The sequence below is a fragment of the Sorex araneus genome, chromosome 6 (assembly GCF_027595985.1).
Source record: "Sorex araneus isolate mSorAra2 chromosome 6, mSorAra2.pri, whole genome shotgun sequence".
NCBI lineage: Eukaryota > Metazoa > Chordata > Mammalia > Eulipotyphla > Soricidae > Sorex > Sorex araneus.
In genome coordinates this window covers 159,308,801-159,334,629 of record NC_073307.1, presented here as the reverse complement: position 1 = coordinate 159,334,629, position 25,829 = coordinate 159,308,801, and the positions used below count along the sequence as shown (strand labels likewise).

Genomic DNA, 25,829 nt, shown 5'->3' with positions numbered 1-25,829 from the left:
CCGAGCCCCGAACCGACGCCCCGGAGCCTCGGCGGCGCGCAAAACCCGGCGCGGAGCCGCGCGGGCGCGGGCGCGGGGCGGCGGGCCCGGCGGGGCGTCCCGGGCCGGGGCGGCGCGCAGTGCGGCGGGGCCCCGCGGGGCGGCTCCGGGCTGCAGTGCGGCGCGCGGCCGGCAGCGGGCAGCAGCGCGGCGGGCACGGGCGCGGGCGCGGGCGGGGGCCGCGGCGCTCGGCGGCGGCGGCGGCGGCGGCAGCGGGCGGCGCCGGCGGTGCCCCGGGCGCGCTCACACACGCGCTCACACACGCACACACGCGGCCTCGTACACACACACGCACGCACGCACACACACACACACACACACGGGCGCGCGCGCACACTCGCGCGCACACACACACTCACGCGCACACACACACTCACGCGCACACTCGCGCGCGCGCACACGGGCCGCGCAGGCCGGAGGGAGGCGGCTCGGCGCTGGCGGGCGGCCCCCGCTCCCCGCAGCCCGGCTCGGTGCCCTCGGACCCGCCCCCGGGGGTCGCCCGGCCCCATGCCCTGCGGCGGCGGCGGAGCGGCGCGCCGCGGGCGGCTCTGAGCAGCCCGGAGCCGGCCGGCGACCAGGGGGACCATGTACCGGGACCCGGAGGCGGCCAGCCCAGGTAAGCGCGGCCCGCGCCGGGGGGCTGCTGGCCGCTGCCCCCCGCCCGCCCGCCCCGGGTCGGACCCCGCCGGAGCGGCCGCGGCTCGGACCCGGCGCCGGCTTCGCAGTGTCCCCTCCGGGGCCTCACCCCCCACACACACACCCCGCCGCCCCCCGCAGCCCAAGGACAACGTGTGTGGCGGAGCGCGGAGCCGCGGGCCCCCGCGGGAGCGGGGCAGTGCCCCGAGGGGCGCCCCGCGGGGTCCGCAGCGCCAGTGTCGCCGGGGCTCCGGCGCTGGGGGGACCCCCAGGACCAGAACACGGGCAGCCCCGGGGCCAAGGTTGTGGGCACCAGGGAGCGGAGTGGCGGCGGCGGTGCCAACTGTGAATTCAGAGGGTGCCAGGGGGCAAGTGCGAATCCGGGGCGGGGGGCGGGAGGGGGGGCTGCGGGGCGCGGCCGGGGGGGCGCCGCAGGAGCTGGAGGGGGGGATGGAAGCAGGGGTACCTGAAGAGAAAGGGGGCAGGGATGAGGGGTGAGGGGGCGAGAGGAGTGCCAGGAGGACCTCCTCCAGGCTTGGGGAGGGGGGATGCGTAGAACCCCAAACTCACTCCAGCCCCGTCGGGGAGGGGGGAGGGGTCGCGCTCCTAGCAGCGATGCCCCCTGCACTCCCCCCTGGGAGTGGCCCGCGCCTGGGCGGCTCTGCCGGGTCCTGGCAGCCAAGCCTCCAAGTGTTTCCTCCTTCCTGGGGAAATGGCTCTGCCATTTCCTCCCCGGCACCGCCGCCGCCTCCCCACGCAGTGCCCACCTGTAGGCTGGTCCCCTGCAGCTGCTGCCCAGGCTGTCTCTGCGCCCACCCGGGACCCCCGCCCGCTGCCAGCCTCTCCTACCCCCCCATCCACTCTCTGCCAGTTCTGGCTCGGGAGGGGGGGGGCGGCCCCTCTTGGGGCTTTCTCTCTTTGCCCAGGAAGCCCAGCTCCCGCCTCCTGGCTGAGCCCCCTGCTCCCTGCCACCTCCTTCCTGGGGCTGGGGGTGCTGGGGGGACACTCTAAGACCCCCGAGAAGTGCAGTCAGCCTCTTTCCTTGCAGTGCCAGGGATCCCGGGCACGGCCCCCTCCTAGCTTTGGGCTTAAGGGGCAAAGAGCTTGTCTTGGAGCCTTGCGCCCGTCCATGGCCCTGCAGGGGATGGCTGCTTTGGGGGGCCCCTTCATCTCTGATCCCAGCCCTGCCCGCTCCCAGCCCTCGGACCCGCTCCTCCTCCCAGCCATCACTTGCTGAGCCCACACCCCACATCTGGGGGACAGCGGGCCCCCTCTGGCTCGCAGCCACCACCCCCCGCCCCCAGTCAGACCACAGCCAGGCCCCTTGACGTCCCTCCCCAAGGCACCTGGCCCCTCTCCCCAGGTGCCAGCCCCACCCATAGGGCACAGGGCCAGGAAGCAGCACCCCCAGACCATCCCTCGCCCTCCTGGCTGGGGCGGGGGTCGGGGGGAGCAGTGTCCCGAGTAGGCACCCCTCCAACTCCCAGCTGGGCCGTCTGGAAACTTCTCCCTGAGTGGGCCGGGGGGCTGGGTCAGAAGCCTGCCGCAGAGCGGAGTGTGGCTGAGACCCTGCACCCCTGGGGCTTCTGAGGGGCCCGGGACACCCCCGCCCCCACCCCCCGCCCCGTGCTCTCTCCTCCTGTTAGCTAGACTCGCCTCCCCGAGCCCAGCTCACTGCCTGGGCCGGCCCTCAGGCGCCCTGGACTCCCGTTTCTCTGTGCCCGTTTCCCCGCCGGCTGGCAGCGGTGGGAGTTAGGGGCGCCCCCGGGGCCCGATCTCTTCCCTCGGGACCCTCTCGCCCCCCTCGGGGGAACACCTGTGGCCCCATCCCTGGTGGCGACTGTCATCTCCTGTCCTCGCAGCCTGGTCCCCGTGCCCGGGCTGGTTCCCTAGGGCCCCTGGAGCGCCCCCTGCCTGCTGGTTCCTTGCTGGTCACATCACTGCTTCCACACCGGGGGCCCCGGCCCCCCCACCCCGCTCTCTCCTCTCCCTGGTCCTTGTCAGCTGGGGCCAGTGGGGAAAAGGCCAGCCCCTTCCCACACTAGCCCACGGGCTTTGGCTCCAAACTCTAGCCAGCACCCCCCCCCTCGTCCCTCCGCCTGCGCCCCTCCCCCCAGGCTTGTAGTGACCCCAGCTCCTGCCCTGCAGGCTGGGCTAGACGGGGCACCCCCCCACCCCCGGGCACCCGGCCTTCAGCCTGCCCTGGGCCCCGGGCCTGGCCAGGCCTCCTGGTGTCCCGCCAGCCTGTGCCCAGGCGGGCAGGGCCTCAGCAGGCCTGCAGGGGTCAGCGTTGCAGTGGGCAGGCGGTGGCGGCAGCAGGCGGCTGGGAGGGAGAGGTGACCTTGTGGGGAGCGCCGAGCTAGGCCGGACTCCCGAGTCCCGAGTCCCGGGGCAGCGACTCTGGGGGCGCTCCGGACCCGCCAGCCCTCCCAGCAGCTCCGTCCCTGTCCCCCCCCACCCAGGGGCAGTGCGGGCAGCCTCCGGGGCTGCGTGTCCTGTCAGGGGGCCGTCCTGGGGAGCATCCCTGGGGACCGTGTGCAGGAAGGGGGGTCTCCCCTGCCTGGGCCCCCAAAAGACCCGACACCTCCTGCGGGTCTCGTGTTCCGGGCAAAGGCCCCGGGGCCATCTGTGATGCAGGGATTGGGGGGGACAGTGGAGTGGACAGGCAAGGGGGGGGTGCTAGGAGGGCCCACAGGCTTAGGGGTCAGGACGAGGTGGGGAGGTCTCACCGTGACCATTTCAGCCACAGCCTCGCCCGCCCTGGCCGGCAGCCCAGGGGTTTGGGAGGGGTCTAGACAGAGCACCCTGCCCAGGAGAGGCTGGGCCCGGGTGGGGGGCTGGCCCGCGGCCCCCTCCCCCAGCCCAGGGAGGTGTTACGCGGGTGGCAGGACCCCCCCGTGCTGTGAGCACTCAGCCTTGCCACGCACGTCTGACCCGAGTGCGCCAGCAGGTGACACCGGAGGGACAGTGAACAGGTGGGGGTCAAGTGAGCACGGACAGACCCCCGGGCTCCTGCCAGGGGCCCACCAGGCTGTTCTGTCTCCCTAATCCGGCCCCCCTGCCCCCCTCCCTCGCAGCCCTGCTGGGCCAGGAGATCTGGAGGAAAATGGGGCTGAGCTGGGGGAGGGGAGTGGTGGGAGTTTCCCCTCCCCTCCGCCCCCTCCTCCCCCCCACCCCTGCTCTCCTGGGGACTCTGAATCCTTATTGAATCCGATGGACCGTTTTCAATAACTGCTTACCCAGGGGGCTGGGGTCCGGAGGAGCCGGGGAGAGGAGCGGGAAGGGGGGCTGGGGGTGGGCACAGCTGGGGACCAGCTCAGGTGGGGGCTCCTGGCTGCAAGGGGCACCCCCTGGCCGGACAGACCCCATCAGAGGCACCGGGTCACTCCAGGTGGGCCAAGCAGCCCGGCCCGGAGCCGAGTGCCCGGCTGTGGGGGCATGGCCGGCAGCTGACCCATGCGGCTGGCCGGGTCACCCCCATCTGCTGGGACGGTCACTGGTCTGGTGCCTGGGCCACCTCACGCCAGCCCCGGCCCCGGTGCCCGCCGGCCTTGCCAGGGAAGCCGGCCAGCGGTGCCAAGGGGACGGTGCCAGTTCCCTAGGCATGGGTGTCCCTGACCCTCCGGGCGGCCGGTCAGCCCGGCTAGGCCCCGTCCAGCTCGCGTCCGTGGGGCCAGAGCCTCTCACCCAGCAGAATTCCCCAAGGCTGGCGGAGTTGGCAGCCGGCGTGAGACCTGTGGATGGGGCTGGATGGCGCCCAGAGTGCGCCCGGGCGTCTGGGAGGGGTGGGCTGGCACACGGGGTCGGCCGGCCAGCTGCCCCCCGGGGGGAGCCGGGCAGCGGGAGGGGCTGGGGCCAGAGCCAGCTTAGCTGGTGGGGGGCTGGGGGGACTGAGACATCTGCGCCTTCGAGTGTGCGTGCGTGCGTGTGCGCGTGTGTGTGTGTGTGCTTGTGTGTGTGTGCGTGCGTGTGCTTGTGTGTGTGTGTGTGTGTGGCAGGGGTGGGATGGGAGGGCCGCGAGCGGGCTGGCCAGTCCTGTGCGTGCGCCGGGCAGCTGGCCGGCCGGCCGGTCTCGCTGGCTCCTGCGCGCGCCGGGCCACGGTAAACAGCGGCTAATGAGTGTGTTTGTAGTGAGGTGCCTCGAGGTGCCCCGGGAGCCACCGTGCTGCGGAAAGCACTGGGGGAGGGGCGGTCCCTGGGGCCCCCAAGCCTCCCGGCCCCCCCCCCCCCCCGCCTGGCCCTGCCACACCCTCCCACCTGCCGCTGGCCGCCTCCCTGCGCCCTGCCGCTCTGCTGTCTCAGCGAGTGGGGGCGGCGCGGTGGGGGCTGGCGGGCGCGAGTGTGCGTGTGCTTGCCTGTGTGTGTGTGTGTGCGCGCGCGCGCGCGTGCGTCTTGGCGGGCCCCTGCCCTTCCTCCCCCACCCCGCCCAGATCCCTGACAGGGTGCCCCCTCCCCCCGCCCCCTCCCGGGCTGGTCTTGGGAGCAGCCTGTTCTCTTTGGCTGCTGGAGCTGGCGTTGGGGGGTCCCGCGGGCAGGGTGGTCCCTCCGCCCGGCACGGGACCCGGCACGGGAAGGGCGGGTCTGTGCCCCGGTCGCGGGGCTCCCCCCACCATGAGGCAGAGGGGAGAGGAGGCCAGGGGTCTCTGGGAGGACAGGAGGGCCTCGGAGGGGGGTGGGGGCGGGGTGCAGGAGGGGGGCAGGGTGCAGGAGGGGGGCGGGGGGTGCGGAGGGGCGCGGGAGCCGGGCGGGCCGGGGCCTGAGCGGGAGCCCTGGCCGGCGTTGCCGAGGAGAGAGCGGTGTGGCTAATGTGTCCAATTAAATTACTTCAGCCCGGCCGCAGCGGCAGCTCCCGGCGGGGCCCTGGGTACAAATTGGATCCGTCTCATTACCACATGGTGGTGGCCGCGGGGGCCAGGGAGCAGCGGCCAGCCCCGCCCGCGGCCCCCGCTGGCCTCTCCCGCCCAGGCCCAGCCCGGGGTCTCCTCCCTCCCGCCCGCCCGCCCGCCCGCATCCCCGGCCACCCCGGGTGCCCTGTGTGCCCTCCCTGCCGGCCCCACGGGCAAGGGGTGCTCCTGCTTTAGAGAGGCCCCCGCCCAGACCAGGACACCCTCCCCCTCCCCCCACAGCATCTTGCCTCCTCGCCTCCTTCGCCACCCCGGTCAAGGCTCTGAAGGTTTGCTGAGTGCTTGGTGGGGACTGAGCATTTGGTGGTGCTGAGTGCTTGGTGGATGCTGAGCATTTGATAGGTGCTGAGTGCTTGGTGGATGCTGAGCATTTGGTAGGTGCTGAGTGCTTGGTGGATGCTGAGGGTTTGATAGGTGCTGAGTGCTTGGTGGGTGCTGAGGGCTTGATAGGTGCTGAGTGGTGGGTGCTGAGTACTTGGTGGATGCTGAGGGTTTGGTAGGTGCTGAGTGCTTGGTGGGTGCTGAGTGCTTGGTGGATGCTGAGCATTTGGTAGGTGCTGAGTGCTTGGTGGATGCTGAGTGTTTGATAGGTGCTGAGTGCTTGGTGGATGCTGAGGTTTTGATAGGTGCTGAGTGTTTGGTGGGTGCTGAGGGTTTGATAGGTGCTGAGTGGTGGGTGCTGAGTGCTTGGTGGGTGCTGAGCGTTTGATGGGTGCTGAGTGCTTGGTGGATGCCGAGGGTTTGGTAGGTGCTGAGTGCTTGGTGGTTGCTGAGTGCTTGATGGTTGCTGAGTGCTTGGTGGATGATGAGCGTGTCCTAGGCTGCCCGCCATGAGCTCCAGCCACCAACTGACTCCTGGCAGCCTGGTCCCTACTGCCAGGATGCAGGTGTGGGTCCCTCCAGCCTCGGCCTCTGCCTCTGTGAAATGGGTACGTGGAGCGTGCCTCCCTCCCGGGGGGCCGGAGGACAAGGCGTGCCGCGAGGGGAAACGCCTCCAGCAGCCGCCCGGCACGTAGTAAACACTCAGCAATGGCAGCTGTTCTCAACGTTGCGGGCCCTGAGTGATTGATGTGTGGGATGAGGGTTCCGGAAGCTCTGAGGACATGCCTGTTTCAGCCCTGCTGGAGGAGGAGCCAGGAGGGCCTCCCTGAGGTGGTGTCCACGCTCCCTTGCCCACGGGAGGGATGTCTTCTGTGCTCTGGGCATCCCCGCCAGTGTGCCTTGGCTGACCCATGCTCAGCCCCCCACCCCCGCGGCCCCGGAAGGGGAAGTGTGTCCTTACGAGTCAGTTTGGGATTCTAGCCACGCTCCAGACCCAGAGCGCGAGTGTGGGGCCAGAGCCTAGGGCTTTGGAGGATGAATAAGAGTTTGGGGTGAGTAGTGTTAGGGACTGCGAGGTGTGCTCGGCCGGTCGAGGCATCGGCGGGGCTGGGCCATGGTGGAAGGGGCCTGTGGGGACAGTCGCAGGGGCGAGGAAAGGGAGGCTGGACGGACCCTGAAGTGGGAAAACTGGTTTGTTTGGGCGTTTCGCACGTTTGTGTGTTTGTTTTACTCTCTGGGCGAGTCACATCCGCCAGTGCTCGGGACTCTTCCGGTCATGTCAGGGGATCGTGATTGGGGCCAAGGGTCAATCAAACCAGGGTCCACTGCGTGCAAGGCAAGTGCCCTGACCTTGGACTCAGTCTCCAGACCCTGGTTTGCCTGTTCTCAGAGGTGCCCCCTCACAGTGCTCACGGCCCCGGCACAGGGCCCTGTTCCTAGCAGGGACTGGGCATCTCCTCCCACTTGTGTGGGCAGTAGGGGCTGGGGGTCATGTCCCGGCAGATGCCCTCGCACCCGGACACCGGCAGCTCACGTGCACGTGTGTCTGAGTGTCTCTGGGTCTGTGTGTCTCTGGGTCTGTGTGTCTCTGGGTCCGTGGGTCTGTGGGCCCGTGGGGCTGTGGGTCCGTGGGTCTGTGGGTCCGTGGGTCCTTGTGTGAGCAGGGAGCCAGGAGGTGGGGTGGGCCTTGTAGCCCCCAGACCTTCGCTAGGGTCATGCCATCCTGGGGCAGAGGGTCAAGCGGGCAGCCTGGTCTGGAGGCACAAGCACGGGACGGGGCGGTCAGCAGCCTGCAGGGGGAGGGCAGGGGTGAGGAAAAACTCCCGGCTGCACCTGCGGGGGTCCACAGACCCCCCCTGACTCCTGACAGCTGCCCTGCATTTCCGCTTCGCCGAGGCAGCATTCCGGGGAAACCGAGGCCCAAGCACTGGCCCCTGGCCGGCTCCCTCGGCACGGCAGGGCTGAGATCTCCAGCGCAACGCGAGCCCGGGCCTGGGTGCCAACCGCCGGCGAGGCGAGCGGCACTGCCCGGCACCGCCCTCAGCCCACTGGGCGCCCAGCCAGCCCGTCTCTCGGCCCATCTCGCGGGAGGAGGCCCTGGCGGGCGGGCGGCGGCGGCGCTGGCCTCCGAGGGGTCCCCCCAGCTCCCTGTCCTCGAGCTCCGGAGCACGGCAGCGCCTCTCCCCCACCGCGCTGTCCCCTTGGGAGGAGGCTCCCGGGCGGGCGCAGGGACCCCCGCACTCCCGCGTGGCCCCTCTCTCGTCCCGGAGGAGCCCGGTGAATTGGCTGTGTGTGCCCCCGCCCCCCTCCCTCCCTCCCGGCCCCCGCCTGGTTGGGGAGGTGTGAAGAGAGTGATTTCACAGCCTGTCAGCTGAGGCCTAAAAATACCCAGAACTCAGAGTCGCTTGGGCAGGGGGAGGAGAGAGCAGGGACCAGGGACGGGCAGGGGGGCGGGGGGCGGCACCACTGTTCTGCCCGGAAGTCGCCGGCAGACCCCCTGCCCGGACCCGCGGGGTGTGGGGGGGGGAATCTGCAGGGGGACAGGCCGCAGCAGATCGCCCACCTCTGGACGCACACCCCAGGGGCGGGCCCGCCCGAGCCTGGACCCCAGCGCCCCGGAACCCCTCTCCGCCGCCGCCCCCGCGCCTGGCTGGCGTCTCTGGGCCCCGGGCCCGCGGTGGATGGGGCCCCGGCAGGTGTGAGCGGTGACGTCAGGGGGGCCAGGAGAAGGGGTGTGGTGGCACACGTCACGGCCACGTGGCCGGGTGCTGGAGCGCCGAGCACCCGCCCACGAGCCCGCCGGCTCCCCTGGGGGGGCTGTGTGTGCGCGCGCCCCTGCGGATCTGCCGGCGCCCGCCGGCCGCTCCCCGACTCCTGCCGGTGCGCGCGCACCTGGGCACAGGTTGGCCCACGTGGGGCCGGGTGGAGGCGCGGTGCCCCGGGACCCATTCAGACAGGCCCAGGACACTCCGTGGGTGCCTTCACCTCTGGGTTCCTCATCCGCTGCCCCTGCTCCAGGCTGCGGGGGGCCCCGACGTGTGACTGCGGGTCGGCTGCTCATAACCGTGCCCACCCCAGAGTTAGCACCGGTGGGTCGCAGATGGGCCCTGAGGCTCTGAGCATGATGCCACAGGCCAGAGAGGGCGGCCCACCTGCCCAGAGACACACACAGTGCGTGGCTGGCAGGGCCAGGGCCACAGCCCCTGCTCCAGGGGCAGAAACTCTTGAACACGCCCACAGCGCCCCCTCTCGGTGGCGGGAGCCCCCCAGCACACACAGGGCTGTAGTCAAGGTCCAGAATCTTGTGTGGTTGTGGGCAGTGGGGGAACTTGTGTCAGGAAGCTGTGGGTCTGAGTACCGCCTGTGCAGACCGGGGCTGTGGCCAGCCGTGGCCAGCCTCCCGACACCCCAGCCACGCGTGCCCAGCTGTGGCCAGCCTCCTGAGACCCCAGCCACGCGTGCCCAGCCGTGGCCAGACTCCCGAGACCTCAGCCACGCGTGCCCAGCCGTGTCCTGCCTCCTGAGACCCCAGCCACGTGTGACCAGCCGTGGCCCCCTCCCGAGACTTCAGCCACGCGTGCCCAGCCGTGGCCAGCCTCCCGACACCCCAGCCACGCGTGCCCAGCCGTGGCCAGCCTCCCGACACCCCAGCCACGCGTGCCCAGCCGTGTCCTGCCTCCTGAGACCCCAGCCACGTGTGACCAGCCGTGGCCCCCTCCCGAGACTTCAGCCACTCGTGGCCAGCCATGGCCAGACTCCCGAGACTTCAGCCATGTGTGGCCAGCCGTGGCCCGCCTCCTGAGACCCAGCAACACATGCAGCCGATTGTCAAGGCTCCCTGTGGGGGCTTGACTCCTTCTCTCTCCACACGTGCTTTCCAGGGCCGTCACGGGGCGGGGGTCCCCCAGGGCCAGTCCTCATGCCTAGTAAATGCTCTTCAGGGTTTTGGCTCTACAGGCCCCCGAGTGCTTGCCCGTGTGCGCCCTCCCTCGCCGTCACCCCACCCCACCCCGTAGGGCCTGGGCTGCTCGTCCCGTGGCCCCTGGTTCCTGAAGCCCCGGGGGACCCCCCTCAGCGGTCACTGCTGTATGACCTTGGCCAGGCGACCCCTGCCGGGGCCGGGAGCGTCCCTCAGCATCCAGTGCTGCCCGCCTGGCACCGTGGGCCGAGCTGCTGTGCCCCCCCAGGGCTGGCGGGCGGGGGGGCGCCCGGGGAGGGTGGGGGCCGGGCTGCCTGGAGGCTCGGTGCCCGCCGCCCGCACCTGTAGCTGCGTAGGAGGGCATGCCGCCGGGCACTGACATTGGGGGAGGCTCAAGGACAGTGACGTGGAGAGAACCCTTCTCCGGGCCCGGGAGCTGCCGCTCCAGCCGTCCCCCCCTCCCCGGGGCTCCCTCCTTCCTGCCACCCCCCCACCCCTGCTGGCTTCCTTGCTCCTTCCCCTTCCTGGAGCCTCCTGCATTCTCCGGGGTGCGTCCTGCCCCCTCCATCCGCAGAGAGGGGATCTCTGCCCCCTCTTCCCTCTCCTGCTTCCCGACCTTCCTCCTCCCTTTCCCTGCCTTCTGTGGCGTTTCTCGGCAACTTCCTGTTCCCGAGGCTGCTCCCCCCACCCCCCCGGGGCCGGTCCCTCTCCCATCCTGGGGGCCTGCCCGGCCCGGGCTCCTGCTGGGGTCCCAGGGCCTGCCTCCCACACCCCACATCCCACCTTCTTTATTTGTTTTTTAAATTCCGTTTTGGTTTTGGATTTTTTTGGGGGGGCACACCCGGCGGTGCTCGGGCCGACTCCTGGCTCCGTTGCTCACGGATCATTCCTGGCAGGGCTCGGGGTGCCGGGGATGGGAACCAGGCTGGCCGCGGGCACAGCGTGGCCCCGTGACCCCGGTGCTGTTTCTCGGACCCAGACAACTCCCTGCCGGCTCCCCACCTCCAGATTTCCTCCCCCACACCCAGAAGGCACCTCAGACCCCAGATCTCAGCACACTGCCCCTCCCCGTGCTGACCCCTGCGGGCTGGGAAAGGGGGTCAGCCCAGGGCCCTGGGACCAGCAGTCGGGCCTCCTAATTAGCAGGAGGTAATTGCCTGGGAAAAGAATTTCATTCCCACCGAGGCCCCGGGGCTCTGGCTTAGCTCTTAGCCGCCTTCGGCAGCCCGAGGAGGCGGAGAAGGAACGCCATGGGGGGGGGGAGAGTCCCCGGACCTCTCCTTCCATGAGGAACAGGGGGGCCGGCTGTGTATCAGGAGACCCCCACCTTCTCCCGAGCGCTGGCTCTGCTTCTCGGACTTTCCCTAGCCCCGGCATCTTCTCTGCCCTGCGGGGAGACGGGGCCGCGCTGACCCTCTCACCCCTCTGCCTGCTGGGTCCCTCTGGGTGGGGGGCTGCGCGTCACGTGACTGTGTCCCGTTGCGGGTGGGCGGCTGAGCCTGGGGGGGCTCCGGGCCCCCTCTCAGGGCGGGAAGACTGAGGTCAGGTGACTGGATTCCCAGCACCAGGGAACCTCGCACCCGGGTGTTTTCAGTCCCAACGTTGGTTTAAAACCTTTTCCGGGAGCCTCGCCTCGGGGCTGCACCCCGGTATTTCTGCGCCCCAAACTTGGCTTAAGATCTGCAAAGGTCCTGTGGTGAAGTGCGGTCAGGGTAGATGAAGCTGGTTTCCACGATGCTCCAGACCTGCTGCTGGCCTCTCCTCTCTGAACCTCACTTTCCCCATCTTTTCTTTTTTTTTTTGGTACCGGGGGTGGGGGCGACACCTGGCAGTGCTCAGGGATCACTCCCGGCAGGGCTGCAGTGCTCAGGGGACCCTAGGGGGTGCCGGGGATCGAACCCAGGTCGGCCGTGTGAAAGGCCAGTGCCCGACCTGCCGTGCTGTGGCTCTGGCCCCCCTTTCCCCATCTTCAGGGTGCTGACTTGCCTTTCCTCCGAGTGGGGGGTCTGGGGGGCTGGCGGGCCACAGGAGATCGTGTTTGCAGAGCTCTTAGCGGAGGGCTCGGCCTGAGCAGATGCTGTTCGCGCCGGTTACTACCAGGGAAACCTTTCCCCGCTCCCCGTCAGGGCTCAGAGACGCTGCGACTAGGGCTTGGCTTTATGAGGTGTTTCGGTCTGTGTGTTTGGGGCTTGGGGGCCACGCTTGACAGTGCTCAGAGGCCACTCCTGGCTCGGTGCTTCAGGGTCACTCCTGACAGTGCTCTGGGGACCGGATGTGGTTCCAGGGTCAGTGGTGAGCAGGGCAAGTGCCTTCACCCCTGTACTGTCTCTCCAGCCTGCTTTTACATGGTCTCACAATTTGTTTTTGGGTCTATTTCCCCTCCTTGGGACCCAGGATCAAACCCAGGGCCTCTCACACAAGGCATGCCCTCCGCCTCCGAGTCACATCCTTGATGATGATGATGATGATGATGATTATTATTATTATTACTATTATTATTTGCTTTTTGGGTCACACCCAAAAAGGGGTTACTCCTGGCTCTGCACTCAGGAATCACTCCTGGCGGTGCTCAGGGAACCATATGGGATGCCGAGGATCGGAGGATCCGGGTCGGCCACATGCAAGGCAAACGCTTCCCCGCTGTGCTATTGCTCCAGCCCCCACATCCTTGATCTTGTTACTGGTTTGTGATCAGTTTCCGGTCTTGTCTTTGCTGTTTGGGTCACACTCAGCGATGCTGCTCAGTAGTTACCCCTGGCTCTGCACTCAGGAATCACTCCCGGCGGTGCTCAGGGGACCCTATGGGATACCGGGGATTGCACCCGGGCCAGCTGCTTGCAAGGCAGGCAGGCACCCTCCCGGGGGTGCCATCGCTCCCACCCAACTCCTGGTTATTGGAAGGAAGGGAATGTCCGTGCTGGGCAACGTGACGATCAAGCAGTCCCCGGAAACACCCAGAAGAGGTGCTCCTCCAGGAGCACTCTCTGCCGGCTGAGGGTCCTGAGGGCCAGTGGCTCAAGCTGTTGCTTTTCCCGCCGGGACCGGCTGGGGTCAAAGTTTGTGTGTGTGCGCGCGCGCGTGCGCATGTGCCTCTGCAGCCAGGGAGCGGAGGTGCGCTACACAGACGCAAGTCCATCTGGGCAGGACTGGGTGGCGCTGGTGTGAACACAGTGCCACCCCCTTGGGGGAGGGGCAGGACACTTCCCTGTGCCCCCCCCCCAGGCCCCTGGGTTTCGTCCTCGGGGCGAAGCAGGCGGCAGAGCACAGCCTGGAGGGAGCGATGCCGGCCGCCTCACACGCCCGGAGCTGTCGGCAGATTGTCCTGGGAGGGCTGAGGGGGCGGCGGGGGCCGGGCCGTCTGGCGCGCACAGAGCCGTCCTGGGCCTTCTGTGTTCCTGCCCCCGGGCCAGCCGCCAGGAGGCACTGTGCCCGCCGCTGGGGTGGGGGTGGGGGCAGGGGGGACTTTTACACTAACTGGGAGACTTTAATTTTTTTTTTTTGATTTTTGGGTCACACCTGGCGATGCACAGGGGTTCCTCCTGGCTCTGCACTCAGGAATCACTCCTGGCAGTGCTCGGGGGAACCTATGGGATGCTGGGAATTGAACCCGGGTTGGCCACGTGCACGGCAAACGCCCTACCCGCTGTGCTATCGCTCCAGCCCCTATTTTCTCTCTCTCTCTCTCTCTCTCTCCCTCTCTCTCCCTCTCTCTCCCCCCTCCCTCCTGAGTGTGGTGGCCCCTGAGCATCTGAGGACCTCACCTAGAGAAAGAAGTTCCTTTCCCAAAACAAATTCCGTGGGGCAACTGGAGAGAGAGTAAGGTGGGAAAAGCACTTGCCTTGCATGTGACCGACCCAGGTTCGATCCCCAGCACCCCATATGCTCCCCTGAGTTTTCCAGGGAGTAACCCCTGCGCACAGAGCCAGGAGTAACTCCTGGTGTGACCCAAAAAACAGAACCAAAAATTATTATTTCGGACTGATGAGATAGTAGAGTGGGGAGAGTGTTTGCCTTGCGCATAGCCAACTCGGGTTTGATCCCCGGCATCCCGAGTGGTCCCACAAGCCCCACCAGGAGTAATCCCTGAGCACAGAGCTCAGGAGTAACCCCTGAGCATGGCTGAGTGTAGCCCCAAACCCAAAGAATGTTTGGTTTTTTCCCCCCATTATTTTCCTGCTGTGAGTCTTTATTTCACAGGAGTCTCAACGGCGGTGCTGGGGGCTGGGGAGATCCCGGCCAGCAGAGCAGGCCTGCCCGTCCACTGCTGGCACCCTGCCTGGGGGCCACCAGCGTTCCCGGGGTCACGCACCCAGAATGGTGGGGGGGGCTCTGCACCAAGGCGCATCTCCGCAGCCCTGGAAAGGGGGTTCTCAGGTCGTCAGCTCAGGCACAACCAGGGGGACAAAACGTGGGACCATGTGCCGGAGCCATAGCACAGCGGGGAGGGCGTTTGCCTTGCACGCGGCCGACCCAGATTCAATTCCCAGCATCCCATAGGGTCCCCCGAGCACCTCCAGGAGTGATTCCTGAGTGCAGAGTCAGGGGTCACCCCTGAGCATTGCCGGGTGTGACCCAAAATGCAAAAAAAAAAAAGTGGGACCAGCTCACCAGTGACTGCAGGAAGGAGGGCACGGCACCCAGGGCCGGTTTGCTTCAGCACCACGGACAGGGCCAGCCGCTCTTGCTCCAGCACCCTGGACAGGGCACTGTGGGTCTGTCCTGTTAGTGGTGGCACCAAGGAGACCCGAGGAAAGAGCATTTGAAAGGGCCTCGCAGGGAACGCTGTGACCGTCCACGCCAGTCAGAGGCCTCGGGAGCTGAGGCCTGAGCCGGCCACGGCCCTGCAACTGCAGAAACGGGTTCAGTGGTTTCTCTTTTTTGTTTGTTTGCTTTTGGGGTCACACCCGGCGATGCACATGGGTTCCTCCTGGCTCTGCACTCAGGAATCACTCTTGGCAGTGCTCGGGGGACCCTATGGGATGTTGGGAATTGAACCCGGGTCGGCCGCATGCAAGGCAAACTCTCTACCCGCCATGCTGTCTCTCGATCCCGCTTCTCCCGCTGGCTCGCTCGTCTCCCTTCCCCTCTGCACCTCTGGGTGGAAGCTTGAATGGGGGTGGGGGGGAAGGGGGGCCTACTCGGCTCCCACCGGAAGCTCGGGGGAGTCGCTGGGAACATCAGGATGGAAGATTCTGGACCTTGGCGGTGGCTTTCAAGCCTCCCAGTCTCAGGTGGGAGGGTCGCTCGGGGCCGGCCGGGGGAGTCGGCGTTGAGTCGTGGGCGGGAGGAGTGCTCCGGGTTCCAGCAGCGGCCCTGGGCAGCCGTGTATTATTAATAACAATAAGATGCTGATTTAGGCCAAGGCACAACAATGCATTATTCATAGGAGGAATGGTGGTCAGGACCCACACTTAATCATCACACGTCCCCGATCCACACTCCTGGCGGAGAGCGTGGCCAGCCCCCCCCAGCCCCTCCTTTCCTGGGGCCCCCACCCCCACCCCCTGCTCTGTAGGATGAATGAACCTTTGGGGTGCTGTGACGGCTCCTCCACCTGGGGGCTGAGCGGGTGGGGAGAGCCTCAGCCTCAGGGTCCCGCTAACTCCCCACTGGACAGCCAGCAGCCTGGCCGCGCTGATGGTTCCCGGGACTCTGGGGTCTGCAGATGACCTGCCCTCCCCCCACCCCCTGCTTTGGAGACAGAAGGTCGGAACCAAACGTACCAGGCTCCCAGGGAACCGGGGCCCCGGGGTCGGCCAGATCTAGGGGCGCGGGCGCCGGGCAGAAGGCGCGCCCCCCGCCCTCCCACCGAGAGACGGGGCTCCGCTCCAGCGCGCCCCGGGCGCGCGCGGCGGGAGGCCGGGCGGGAGCCAGCTCTCCGTGCCCTGCCGCCCCGGGACGGGCCGCGGGGCTGGTGGCTGCTGCCACGTCCCCGTCCAGCTTCTTGCTGGAATGGCGCCTGGCCCGTCCGGATAATCCTTCATTCGCTGCTCACTCACTTGGCATCTCCCCTGAATTCTAAAGCGTCTGCATGCGGCCGGCCGCCGCGGGCCCTGGCGGCGCGCGCCCCGCGCACTCTCGCAGGATCTGTTTCTATTACAGTCAAGGTCGAGGCGCCGGCTCGCGCGAAGCCCCTGGTTCCCGCGACTTGCGACCTTCCGGAAGCGGTCTCTCCCGTTCCCCGACCCCCCTCAGTCTCTCCTTTTGCTAGCCTAGTTGCTTACCCCCCGGGGGGAGGCCTGCAAGGGGTCTGGACACTCACTGGGCTGTCCAGAAGGCATGGGGGCGGGGCCCCGCTCCCCAGGAAATGGGTGCTGCCGCCCTTCCCCTCCGCCTCTCTCTCCCTCCTCATTTGCCTTCTCCTGGGACAAGGAACGAGCCACCCCACGTCCCCCAGGGTGGGTGGCCCGGAGTGAGAGTTTCTGAGTGAAGTGGGGTGGGGGGGGGGTCAAGAATTCAGCACCCGGGGCTGGAGCCATAGTACAGCGGAGAGGGTGTTTGCCTTGCATGTGGCTGACCCGGGTTCCATCCCCAGCATTCCAAGGGGTCTCCCAAACACCGCCAGGAGTAATTCCTGAGTGCAGACCAGGAGTAACCCCTGAGCATCGCCAGTGTGGCCCCCCTCCCCACCCCCCAAAATAAAAGAATTCAACACCCCACCATGCTATTTTTGAGCTCAGAGAGCTTTTTTAGTGATTGGGTCATACCCAGCAGTGCTCAGGAACTACTCCTGGCTCCGTGCTCAGGAGTAGTCAGGCTCCGGGGTACCAGGGATCAAATCCGGATTGGCTCGCAGCTGCTGTGCGACCTCTCCAGCCACGCCCTCCCCACCCCAGAATCATTTTCTGTTGCTTCCCGCCCCCCCCCCCACGACTCTGCCCCTCCTCTCTGCCTTTCTGTGGGCGTTAGGTCGGGAGGCGGCAAGCCGGTGGGGCTGGCACCCCCGATGCTCGGATCACACCAGGCCTGGTAGGCGCCACACTTGTAAGCGCGCTGCCTCTCCACCCCCCCCTGCCCCGCCCCACCCCCCGTTTCCATCTGCTCTGCAGCACAAGGAGCTTCCTGTGGAACCCCGCGCGTCCAGCTTTCCCCCTGCACCTTGTACGTCATCCCGAAGCCACAGAAGGGGTGGGGGCCGCGGGGAGCAGAACCCGGTGGGAGGAGGCAGCCCGGTCCCCGGGCGGGCGCAGCCGCCAGAGGTAGCCCCAGCCGCCCCCCCCGCCCCCACCCCCTGCCGCCCTCCACTCAGGCTCCTGAGTCAGCAGCAGGTGGGGTGGGGGGGCTCAGACCACCCCCTCCTCCTCCTCCTCCTCCTCCTCGTCCTCGTCCTCCTCCTCCTCCTCGCCCCCTCCCCGCCCCACCCCAGCCTGGGCCTCTTTCCGGAGGGTCCCCCTGGCCTCAGGAGAGTGTGTGTGATTGGGGGAGGGGCCCGTGTGGCTCCGGGTTCTTCCCTCCAGCCTCCTCCTCCCGGGGACTTGTTCCTGAGCCCTGCGGCGGGGTCGCTCCTCTCAGGCTCTGGTTCCGGGGCGAGGAGGGCACCACTCTGCGCCCGTGTTCCTGATGTGCATTTCCCCGTGTGCTTACGTGAGGGGGTGCCCGGGCAGGGTGCCGGGGCCGTTCAAGACCCCTGACGGGGCTTGGGACACCCACCGGGGACCGGAAGTGCCTCAACGCCTGGACCCTCTTCCGGCCCCTCCGTTTCCTTCTTTGTAAGACGGAGCATCCTGGACCTCAGGAGCCACTGGGTGACTCCGTGAAAGGCCCCCAGCACATCAGGAGATGGCGAGACACTTGGACCCACCAGGTGTGCGGGGTGTGGCCGTCCGACCGTGACGTCGGTGGGTTCTGTGGGCAGAGCACCTGCCTGATCACAATTTCCCGGCTTCCCCCCGCCCCCGCCGCGGGCTTCTCTGCGTGGCTTCTGGGGCTAGAGGCTTCGGGGTACCCCGAGCAGTGGGGGACAGGGTCCTCCACCATTGGAAGTGACTTCCCACTCACATCAGGGGGGGCTTCCTGGAGGTGGTGGGCTTCCCAGAGCCCTAGACTACTTTCCATCGCTCTCCAGCCCTTACTGATGTACTTGGCCTTGGGCGGCAGAGGCAGGATTTGGAGGTCTCAACCTCCACCACGCTCCCAGTCAGGGGCAGATACAAAAAGTGCTCATGAATCGCCCCGGTAGCTACACAGGGCCTAGCTACAGGGCAGATCGGACGCTGGGTGGTGCAGAGGAGGCGGGGAGCATTTCCGCCTGCCCGGACTCTGGAAGGATCTGGAAGGATCTGGAAGGCAGAGAATAGAGGAAGGGGCATGGCCTTGGGTCTGAAGGGGCTGGCCCTGCAGGAGGAGGAGGGGGTGGGCCTAGGCGTGCCGGCCTCGCCCTCACACAGGGGGGTGGGGCAGACCCGGGCCTGGTGTGGGGAGTGGCGTGTCCTGAAGCCCCCTCCGGCAGGAACCGGTGTTGGCGCGGGACGACCCCGGTGTGGACCATGGCACTCTCCTCGCTCGGAAGCGCTGAGGTTTATTATTCTTTTAATTAAACCTGTTTGTAGAAAGACGTGCGGGGAGGGGGCGGTGCTGGCGCCAGAAGGCCTCTGCAGAGCGTGAGGATGAGCAGGGACACCAGGGAGCCAGCCGGCAGGGGTCTCCGCAGGCCCCGGGTCACCGCTGAGCCCGGGTCCCCCAGGTCTGCCCCCCACCAGGCCCTGCCTCAGAGCAGCAGGAGCCGCCTGCAGGCCAGCCCCGAGCAAGGGCACGGACACCGGGCGGGCGCTGAACCGGGCCTGACCTGAGTGTCTGAGTGGGAACCTGGGCTCCAGGCACGGGGCAGTCTCTGTGGCTCATATGTGTGCGCGTGTTGTGCTCATGCCGGGGACACGTGTGCCCATGTCTGGGGGACATGTGTGCACATGCCCAAGGGGGTGTATGGCACATGCCAGACGATGTGTATATGCTGGGTGGGTAGCACATGTGTGCATATGCAGGGAAGACACATGTGCATTGATGAAGTGTGTATACATGTGCTAGAGAATATGTGTGTATAGGTGCATGCTGGGGGACGTGTGTATGTGCTGGTGACATATGTGTGTACTGGGGCTGGAGCAATAGCACAGCGGGTAGGGCGTTTGCTTTGCACGCGGCCGACCCGGGTTCAAATCCCAGCATCCCATATGGTCCCCCGAGCATCGCCAGGGTTAATTCCTTAGTGCAGAACCAGGAGTAACCCCTGTGCATCGCTGGGTGTGACCCAAAAAGAAAAAGAAAAACAAAAACAACATATGTGTGTACTAAGGACATGTGCACATCCTGGGAACACGTGTGTATGTTCTGGGTGACACATGTGTACTGGGGACATACATATGTGTGCTGGAGAAATATGTATATTCTGGGGAACAGCACATATACATGCTGGGGAACACGTGTGTATGTGTTGGAGGACATATATGTTCTGGGGACATGTATGTATGTGGTAAGGACACGTGTGTGTGCAGGAGGAGGCCACCTATATGTGTTGGGGAACACATGTGTATATACTAGAGGACATGTATGTGTTGGGGAACGTGTCAGCTGGGGGACATGGGTGCATGTGCTGGGGACACATGCATGTGCTGGAGGACACATGCATGTGCTGGGGGACACGTGTGCACATTCAGGGGACACGTGTTTGCACTGCTGGGGGCGTGTGCATGTTGTGCGTGCGGGGCGGGCTGGCGCCTGGGTGTCTGTGCCAGGACAGAGCTTCTGTGCCCTGCGTCTGTGCCAGCTCCCCCCGCGGCCCCCCTGCTGGTGCGCTCTCCTCAGAAGTCCCTTCCTTGCCCGACGGCTCCCCGGGGCGCCCAAGCCGCCCGCGGCCCTGTTTGATTCTGCTCATCCATAAATCATGGCATGCCGGGGAGGCCGGGGCAGGGTCGGATCTGCTGCCCCCTCACACACAACCCCCCCGGCTTCCTGCTGTGCCGCCTGAACCCTGCCCACCCCCCGCCTGGGGCAGTCCTGAGGCCGCGGGCCAGGCCAGGGTGCGGGGCACGGGGGCAGGCCCCGGGGTCTCCACAGCCCTGAGGGAAGCTGGCGTGCAGGAAGGGCTCATCTCCCACGCCGCCGGCGAGTACCCGCTCATCTCTGAGAGGCGCCACGGGGTGAAGGCCCTGTCCACACCGAGGTCAGCCCGCCCCAGGTAGTCCTCGGTGGCCAGTGCTCGTACTAGCCCCATTTATAGACGAGAAGCCGAGGCAGGTAGAGATCACGTCATGTGGCCTGAGAGGAGGCAGAGCCCCGGCACCAGGACAGGCCTGAACCCTTAAAGGGCACAGGCCGAAGAAATCCCTTCCCACCAGGGGAATGTATGGAAGGCTTCCCGGAGGAGGATTTTTCTGGACCCAGAAAAATCAGGTGTTTTTCAGGCATATGCAGGAAGAATGGAAGACACCCTGGAGTGTGTGTGTGTGTGTGTGTTAGTGTGTGTGTGTGTGTGTGTGTGAGAGAGAGAGAGAGAGAGAGAGAGAGAGAGAGAGAGAGGAGAAAGACATGAGACTCAAGCTCCATTGCTATGTCTCTCAGCCCCGTTTGAATGGCAAGAAGAGAACTCTGAACATTCACCCGATGTTTGCTGCCACAGACAGCACCAGACTGAGTCAGAATGAGCCCAGCGGGCCCCTGTGCTCTGGAACACAGTAGGTGCTTAGTAAACAGGGACTTCTGGAGGGCTGAGGTGCCGTCTCTTTCATCTCTCTTCTCTCAGGTTGTTTCTGTTTGGGGGCAACAGCCAGCGATGCTCAGGGGTTCCTCCTGGCTCTGCATTCAGGAATATCGCTCCTGGCTCTGCGCTCAGGGGACCCTATGGGATGCCGGGGCTCAAACCCAGGTCAGCTGCGTGCAAGGCAAGCGCCCTCCCCGCCGTGCTGTTGCTCCAGCCCCCCGACTCTTCCTCTTCCAGCCAGCGTGTCTGAGCGGCTGCTGTTCAGGGCTTTGGCGCTGCTGCCGGGAGGCCAGTACTGGGCAGGGACACGAGCCGAGCCTTCCGGGGGCCTGCCTGGGCATCCGGGCTGCCCCCGGGAGCACACACACTCCCCCCTCACCCCCCGCTCCCTGACCCCCCGGGACTGGACCAGGAGCCCTGCCCCCCACCCCCCTCACGGCCGGCCTGCCCCGGCTCCTGATGTCATCCGTCTGCCCTTGTCTGTGTCTTCCCCCTGGGGACCCAGGACGTCTCTTCTGCCCAAGGACAGGCCATGGGCAGAAACTTTCTCCGGCTGCCATCTTTCCTCTCCCCCTCCCCCTCCCCTTCCCCCTCCCTGCTTCCCCCCCTCCCCCCGCCAATGTGCTGACGCTCGGAGGACTTGAAACCATGCCTGTCACTGGACGCAGCAGCGTGGCCAGGCCGCGTGGCCCTGCCTGGGGAAGCCTGGGAGGGACTGGAGTGCTGTTGCCGGAGATTTGGAGGCCTGTCACGCGGCAGAGGGAGCCGGCGTGTCCCCGCGGCCCCCAGAGGGCACGCTGAGGATGGAGTGGGGAGTTCTAAGGAGACAGGCCGAGCTTGGCGGAGGGCACGGCCGCCCTTCCCTGCAGCTGGCCCGCCTGTCTGTCTGTCTGTCTGTTTGTGCTTGTGGCTTCCCGTCCCCGAGCCAGCCCCCCCACCCCCGACCTGCCCTCCCGCCCGCGCCCCGGGGAATGGTTCTGCTCCTGCCCCGCGCCACGGTCCGGGACGTGTGTGTTTTGTGTTTGCAACAGCGATGGTGCCGCTTGCCGCGATTTCTGGGACGGGGACGTGAGGGTCTGCCGTGGGCAGGTGGGGTGGCACCCAGAAGGCCGCCCGGAAGACAGATCGCTCACCCAGGGGTCTCCGCTTTCCCTCCTTGGCCCTTTCTGCAAGCGGGGTTCCTGCAGAAGGCCGCGTGGTGAGACGTGGAGACGGGGGACGAGGGAGACAGCCTGGGGCCAAGGGTGCGGGCACCTCGGGGTGCAGCCCCGGCCGTGGCCCCAAGCAGCGGCAGATCAACCCTTTGACCTGATTGGCCAAGTCTCAGCTGGGGTGATGCTCCCCACCCCGGTTGGAGGCCCTCCCCTCACACCCTCCAAAAAAGAGCCAGAGAGAACCAAGGTTGACGGAAGAGGGTTTGAGGCCCCACAGCCTCATGGACCCAGCGTCCACTGCTGATCCCCAGAGAAATTCCTGGAAATCCTGTGGATTCTCAAACACACGCTTTGCAAGCCACCTCCGCCCAGTGCACGCCTGTCCCTTCGAGGCAAACGTCCGGGCAGAGGTGCGGCCTCAAAACTCCAGTGCCTTGATTTGAACCCCAAGGCCCTATAGCAGCTAAATAGCCTTGGGTCATGGACTTAAAATAATAATAATAATAATTGTTATTATTATTATTATTATAATCTGAGGGCCAGAGAGAGTACAGCAGGGAGGGCGTTTGCCTTGCAAGCAGCTGACCTGGGTTCAATCCCTGCCATCCCATATGGTCCTCCAAGGCCAGCCATGAGTGATTCCTGAGTGCAGAGCCAGGAGTAACCCCTGAGTGTCACTGGGTGTGGCCCCACAAAATGAAAAGATCCCCCTGTGCCTCAGTTTCCCCATCTGTACAAACGGGATCGTCACTGTGCGTTAGCTGGGTCGTGAGGTGGGGCACCCAGGGCCAGCAGCAGCTCCCCGGGAAGAAGGTGCTGAGCCCTGGGCCTGTGCCCACAGGGCGTCTGCGTGGCAGCTGGGGCTGGCTCGGGGCCTGGACTCCAGCCCAGTGCCCGTTTCGCAGCCTCAGACTGCTCGGCACTCCCTGGGGTCCATGCGCCCACTGCCACCTGGGCTGCTCGGTCTCTGTCCTCTGGTCAGCTGTGCTGGAGAAGGGCCCTGTGTGGCACGGGAGGGTCTCCGCGAACGTTTCAGACAGTCGCTCTGGGCCAGAGGTATGGAGCGAGGCACAGGGCAGAGGATCCCATATACACACAGACACTCCACATATACATGCATGCGCGTGCACGTACACAGGAACCCCACACGTGCACACGCATGCATATACACACACACAGGAACACCCCGCCCACAGGCACACATGCACACATACACACACAGAGGAACTACACACACACACAGGAATCCCACATGTGCACCCGCGTGCATACACATACACACACACAGGAACTACACACACATACACACACAGGAACCCCACATGTGCATGCATATGCATACACACACACACAGGAACACCCTGCCCACAGGCACACATACACACACACAGAGGAACTACACACACACACACATACACACACAGGAATCCCACACGTGCATATCCACACACACAGGAACAACCCCCCCACATGCACACACATATGCACATGCACACACAAAGGAACCACACATACACAAGAGGAACCCTACATATGCACACACGTGCATATACACACACAGACACAGGAACACCTCACACAGGTATAAACACATGCACACACACAAAAAGACCACGTAGGAACCCATACACACACGCAAGCACACACACACATACACAGGTACCCCACACGTGCATGCACACGCGTGTATGTGCAGACACACACAGAGAACCCTCCACAGGGGCGTGCTTACATACACATGTGCACACACAGACCAGAGGAAACCCCCCACAGGCACATGCACACACACAGAGGCGAGCGCACACACACAGGAACCCCACACATGCACTTGCACATACACACATGCTCCCCGTCCCTGACACCAGCTCCTCACACAGCATGCTGACCCTTTTTTTTCCCTTTTGTGTCACACCCGGCGATGCACAGGGGTTACTCCTGGCTCTGCACTCAGGAATCACTCCTGGCGGTGCTCGGGGGACCCTATGGGATGCTGGGAATCAAACCCGGGTCGTCTGCGTGCAAGGCAGACGCCCTCCCCGCTGTGCTGTCACTCCAGCCCCACAGCATGCTGACTCTTGCGGCCCCAGTATCTGCCTTAGTTCTTACTCATCTCTCTGCCACAACTTCCCACCCTCACCTCACACCAACCCCCAGACCATGGTTTTTCCTTTTCTCAAAAAAAAAAAAAGAGCAAAACAGAACAAAAAACTACCTCTTCCACGGAGCCTTCCAGCAGCTCCCCAGTCAAGCCATCACCCCACTGGTGTTCCCTGGCCCTGCTGCTTACATGGAGAGAAAATTAACACCCTAATTATAGTAACTGCTAACAACCACTCCTGGGGCTGGCGAGAGGACGGAGCTAAGACACCTGCAGGGCTGTTCGTCCTCGCTCAGTCCTGCACACTGCCAGGCTCACTCCTGAGCACTGAGGCAGGAACAGCCGCTGGGCACCTCTGCGTGTGGCCCACCCCCCCACCACCACCATATACACACACACAATAGCCATGGGCGGGGGCCACGCCCTCCAGTTTATAAAGGAGCAGATGCAGACCAGGTAGTTAAGACACTTGGTCCAGGCCCGCTGGACGGCGGAGGCGTCCCTCAGCCGTGGGTCTTTCCTCTGGCATTCTGGGTGTCCTGTCCTGCCTGGGGCCCCCACCCTGAGTGCTCTGCTGCTGGCGGGCCCCTCCCTGGCTCTGGGGCACGGGTGTGGCGCCACGGGCAGCGAGCCGGGTGCTTTCCCGTTAGAGGCTGTTGGCGTGCGGGCAGGGCCATCTGCAGGGAGAGGCGCCCAGGCCCCCGCGCGCAGCGGGGCAGGGACAGCTCTGCAGAAAGTGCCGGAAGAAGCGCAGCCTCGTTCCCAGAAAGCACATTTGCTCTGTTTCTGCTTGTGTGGGGGCCACACCCGGTAGCGCTCAGGGGCTGTTCCTGCCCCCACAGGGGAAGGCGGGTCACTCCTGGCAGAGACCGTTTGTGTGCGGGTCGGAGATCGACGCCAAGCAGGAGGCCCAGCCCGTTCCCCCAGCGGGCACGCGTGCCCGTCTCGGGCCTGTCTTAGAGGCTTGTATCACGCTCTGTCACTCCGTCCCCTCAGCCTGGGGGCTCGGGCACAGGCGGTTCTCGCAGCCTTCTGCGGCCCGTTCCCTGCTAGCCGCAGGCTGGCCGGGTCAGCGGGGTCAGTGCGGGACTTCCTGGGGGGCTGCAGACTTGGGACAGGAGGTGGCTTAGCCGACCAACAGGTGGACAAGGTGGAGTTGGCGGGTCCCGGCGAGGCAGTGGGGATTCTTGGGGAGCAGCGGTGAGATTGGAGGGAGAGCAGGTAGGGACGGCTGTGCAAGGGCACTGTGGTTGGGGGTGGGAGGGAGCCCACCTCGCTTTCCCCTCGCTTGCTCAGGTAGGTCTGCCCCCTGAGCGGGCCTGAGGTCACCTTTGCAGATGCACCCACCCAGCCCCGCCAAAGGCAAGAGGAGGTGGGAGCTGAGGCAGAGGTGGAGTGGTCAGGTGACTGGGCCACAGAGATAGCCAGAGGCAGCGTGTACCAAAAGCCAGGATTGTGCCCCCGGGAGAGGGCCCTGGGCGGGTGTATGGGCTTCACGCTGTCAGTCTCCATGACAGTGTGGTTCATCTGCGTGACCCAGCTCAGCACCCGTCAGCCCCGGGGGTCAGGCACCCCGGACACTCCCCCAACACTGCCAGGTATAGTCATAATGGCCCCCAGCAGTACTCCCAGCCCAGGCCCTAGCACTGAACTCCGCTTCAGTGGCTGAGAGGCACCAGAAGTGATCTGGAGCCCTCTGAGCACTTTTTTGGGAGCATCCCCCCAAATGATCTCAACTCTTAGTTCTTGGAATAAAAGCTACTTGGCACAGGGCCAGCTTCTGTGGGAGCTTGATGGTGGTGGTGGGGGGGGGGCTTCCAACCCAAGGTGGGGGTGGAGAGACCACACCGCCTGATGTTCTGAGAAAGCCCCCTGACTACCTGATACTGCTTAGGAGGGTCTGGTCATGCCCAGGGGGACTAAAATGACCCAGTGGGCACATCCGGTTGGAGGGGGCTCAGAATGAGACAAGTGGGGGGTGAGGGTGAGGCAGTGGGCAGGGGCCTGAGGAATCAGCAGTTTTGGGGGAGTCGCTAGGGCACATGAGACCCTGGCAGGGCAGGCT

The 25,829-nt window shown here is 65.9% G+C and overlaps 1 protein-coding gene across 7 annotated transcripts in view; it reads left to right on the top strand.

Annotated features, from left to right (window-relative positions):
* The first annotated feature begins 486 nt into the window (after window positions 1-486).
* The window catches only part of SYT7 (synaptotagmin 7), a 58,071-nt gene continuing 32,728 nt past the window's right edge, over window positions 487-25,829 (top strand). For all 7 annotated transcript variants that reach the window (XM_055142955.1, XM_055142950.1, XM_055142954.1 and 4 more), the window contains exon 1: window positions 487-655. In XM_055142955.1, coding sequence (XP_054998930.1) covers window positions 625-655 — 31 coding nt within the window. In that variant the 5' untranslated portion in view covers window positions 487-624. The remainder of the gene's footprint in view (window positions 656-25,829) is intronic.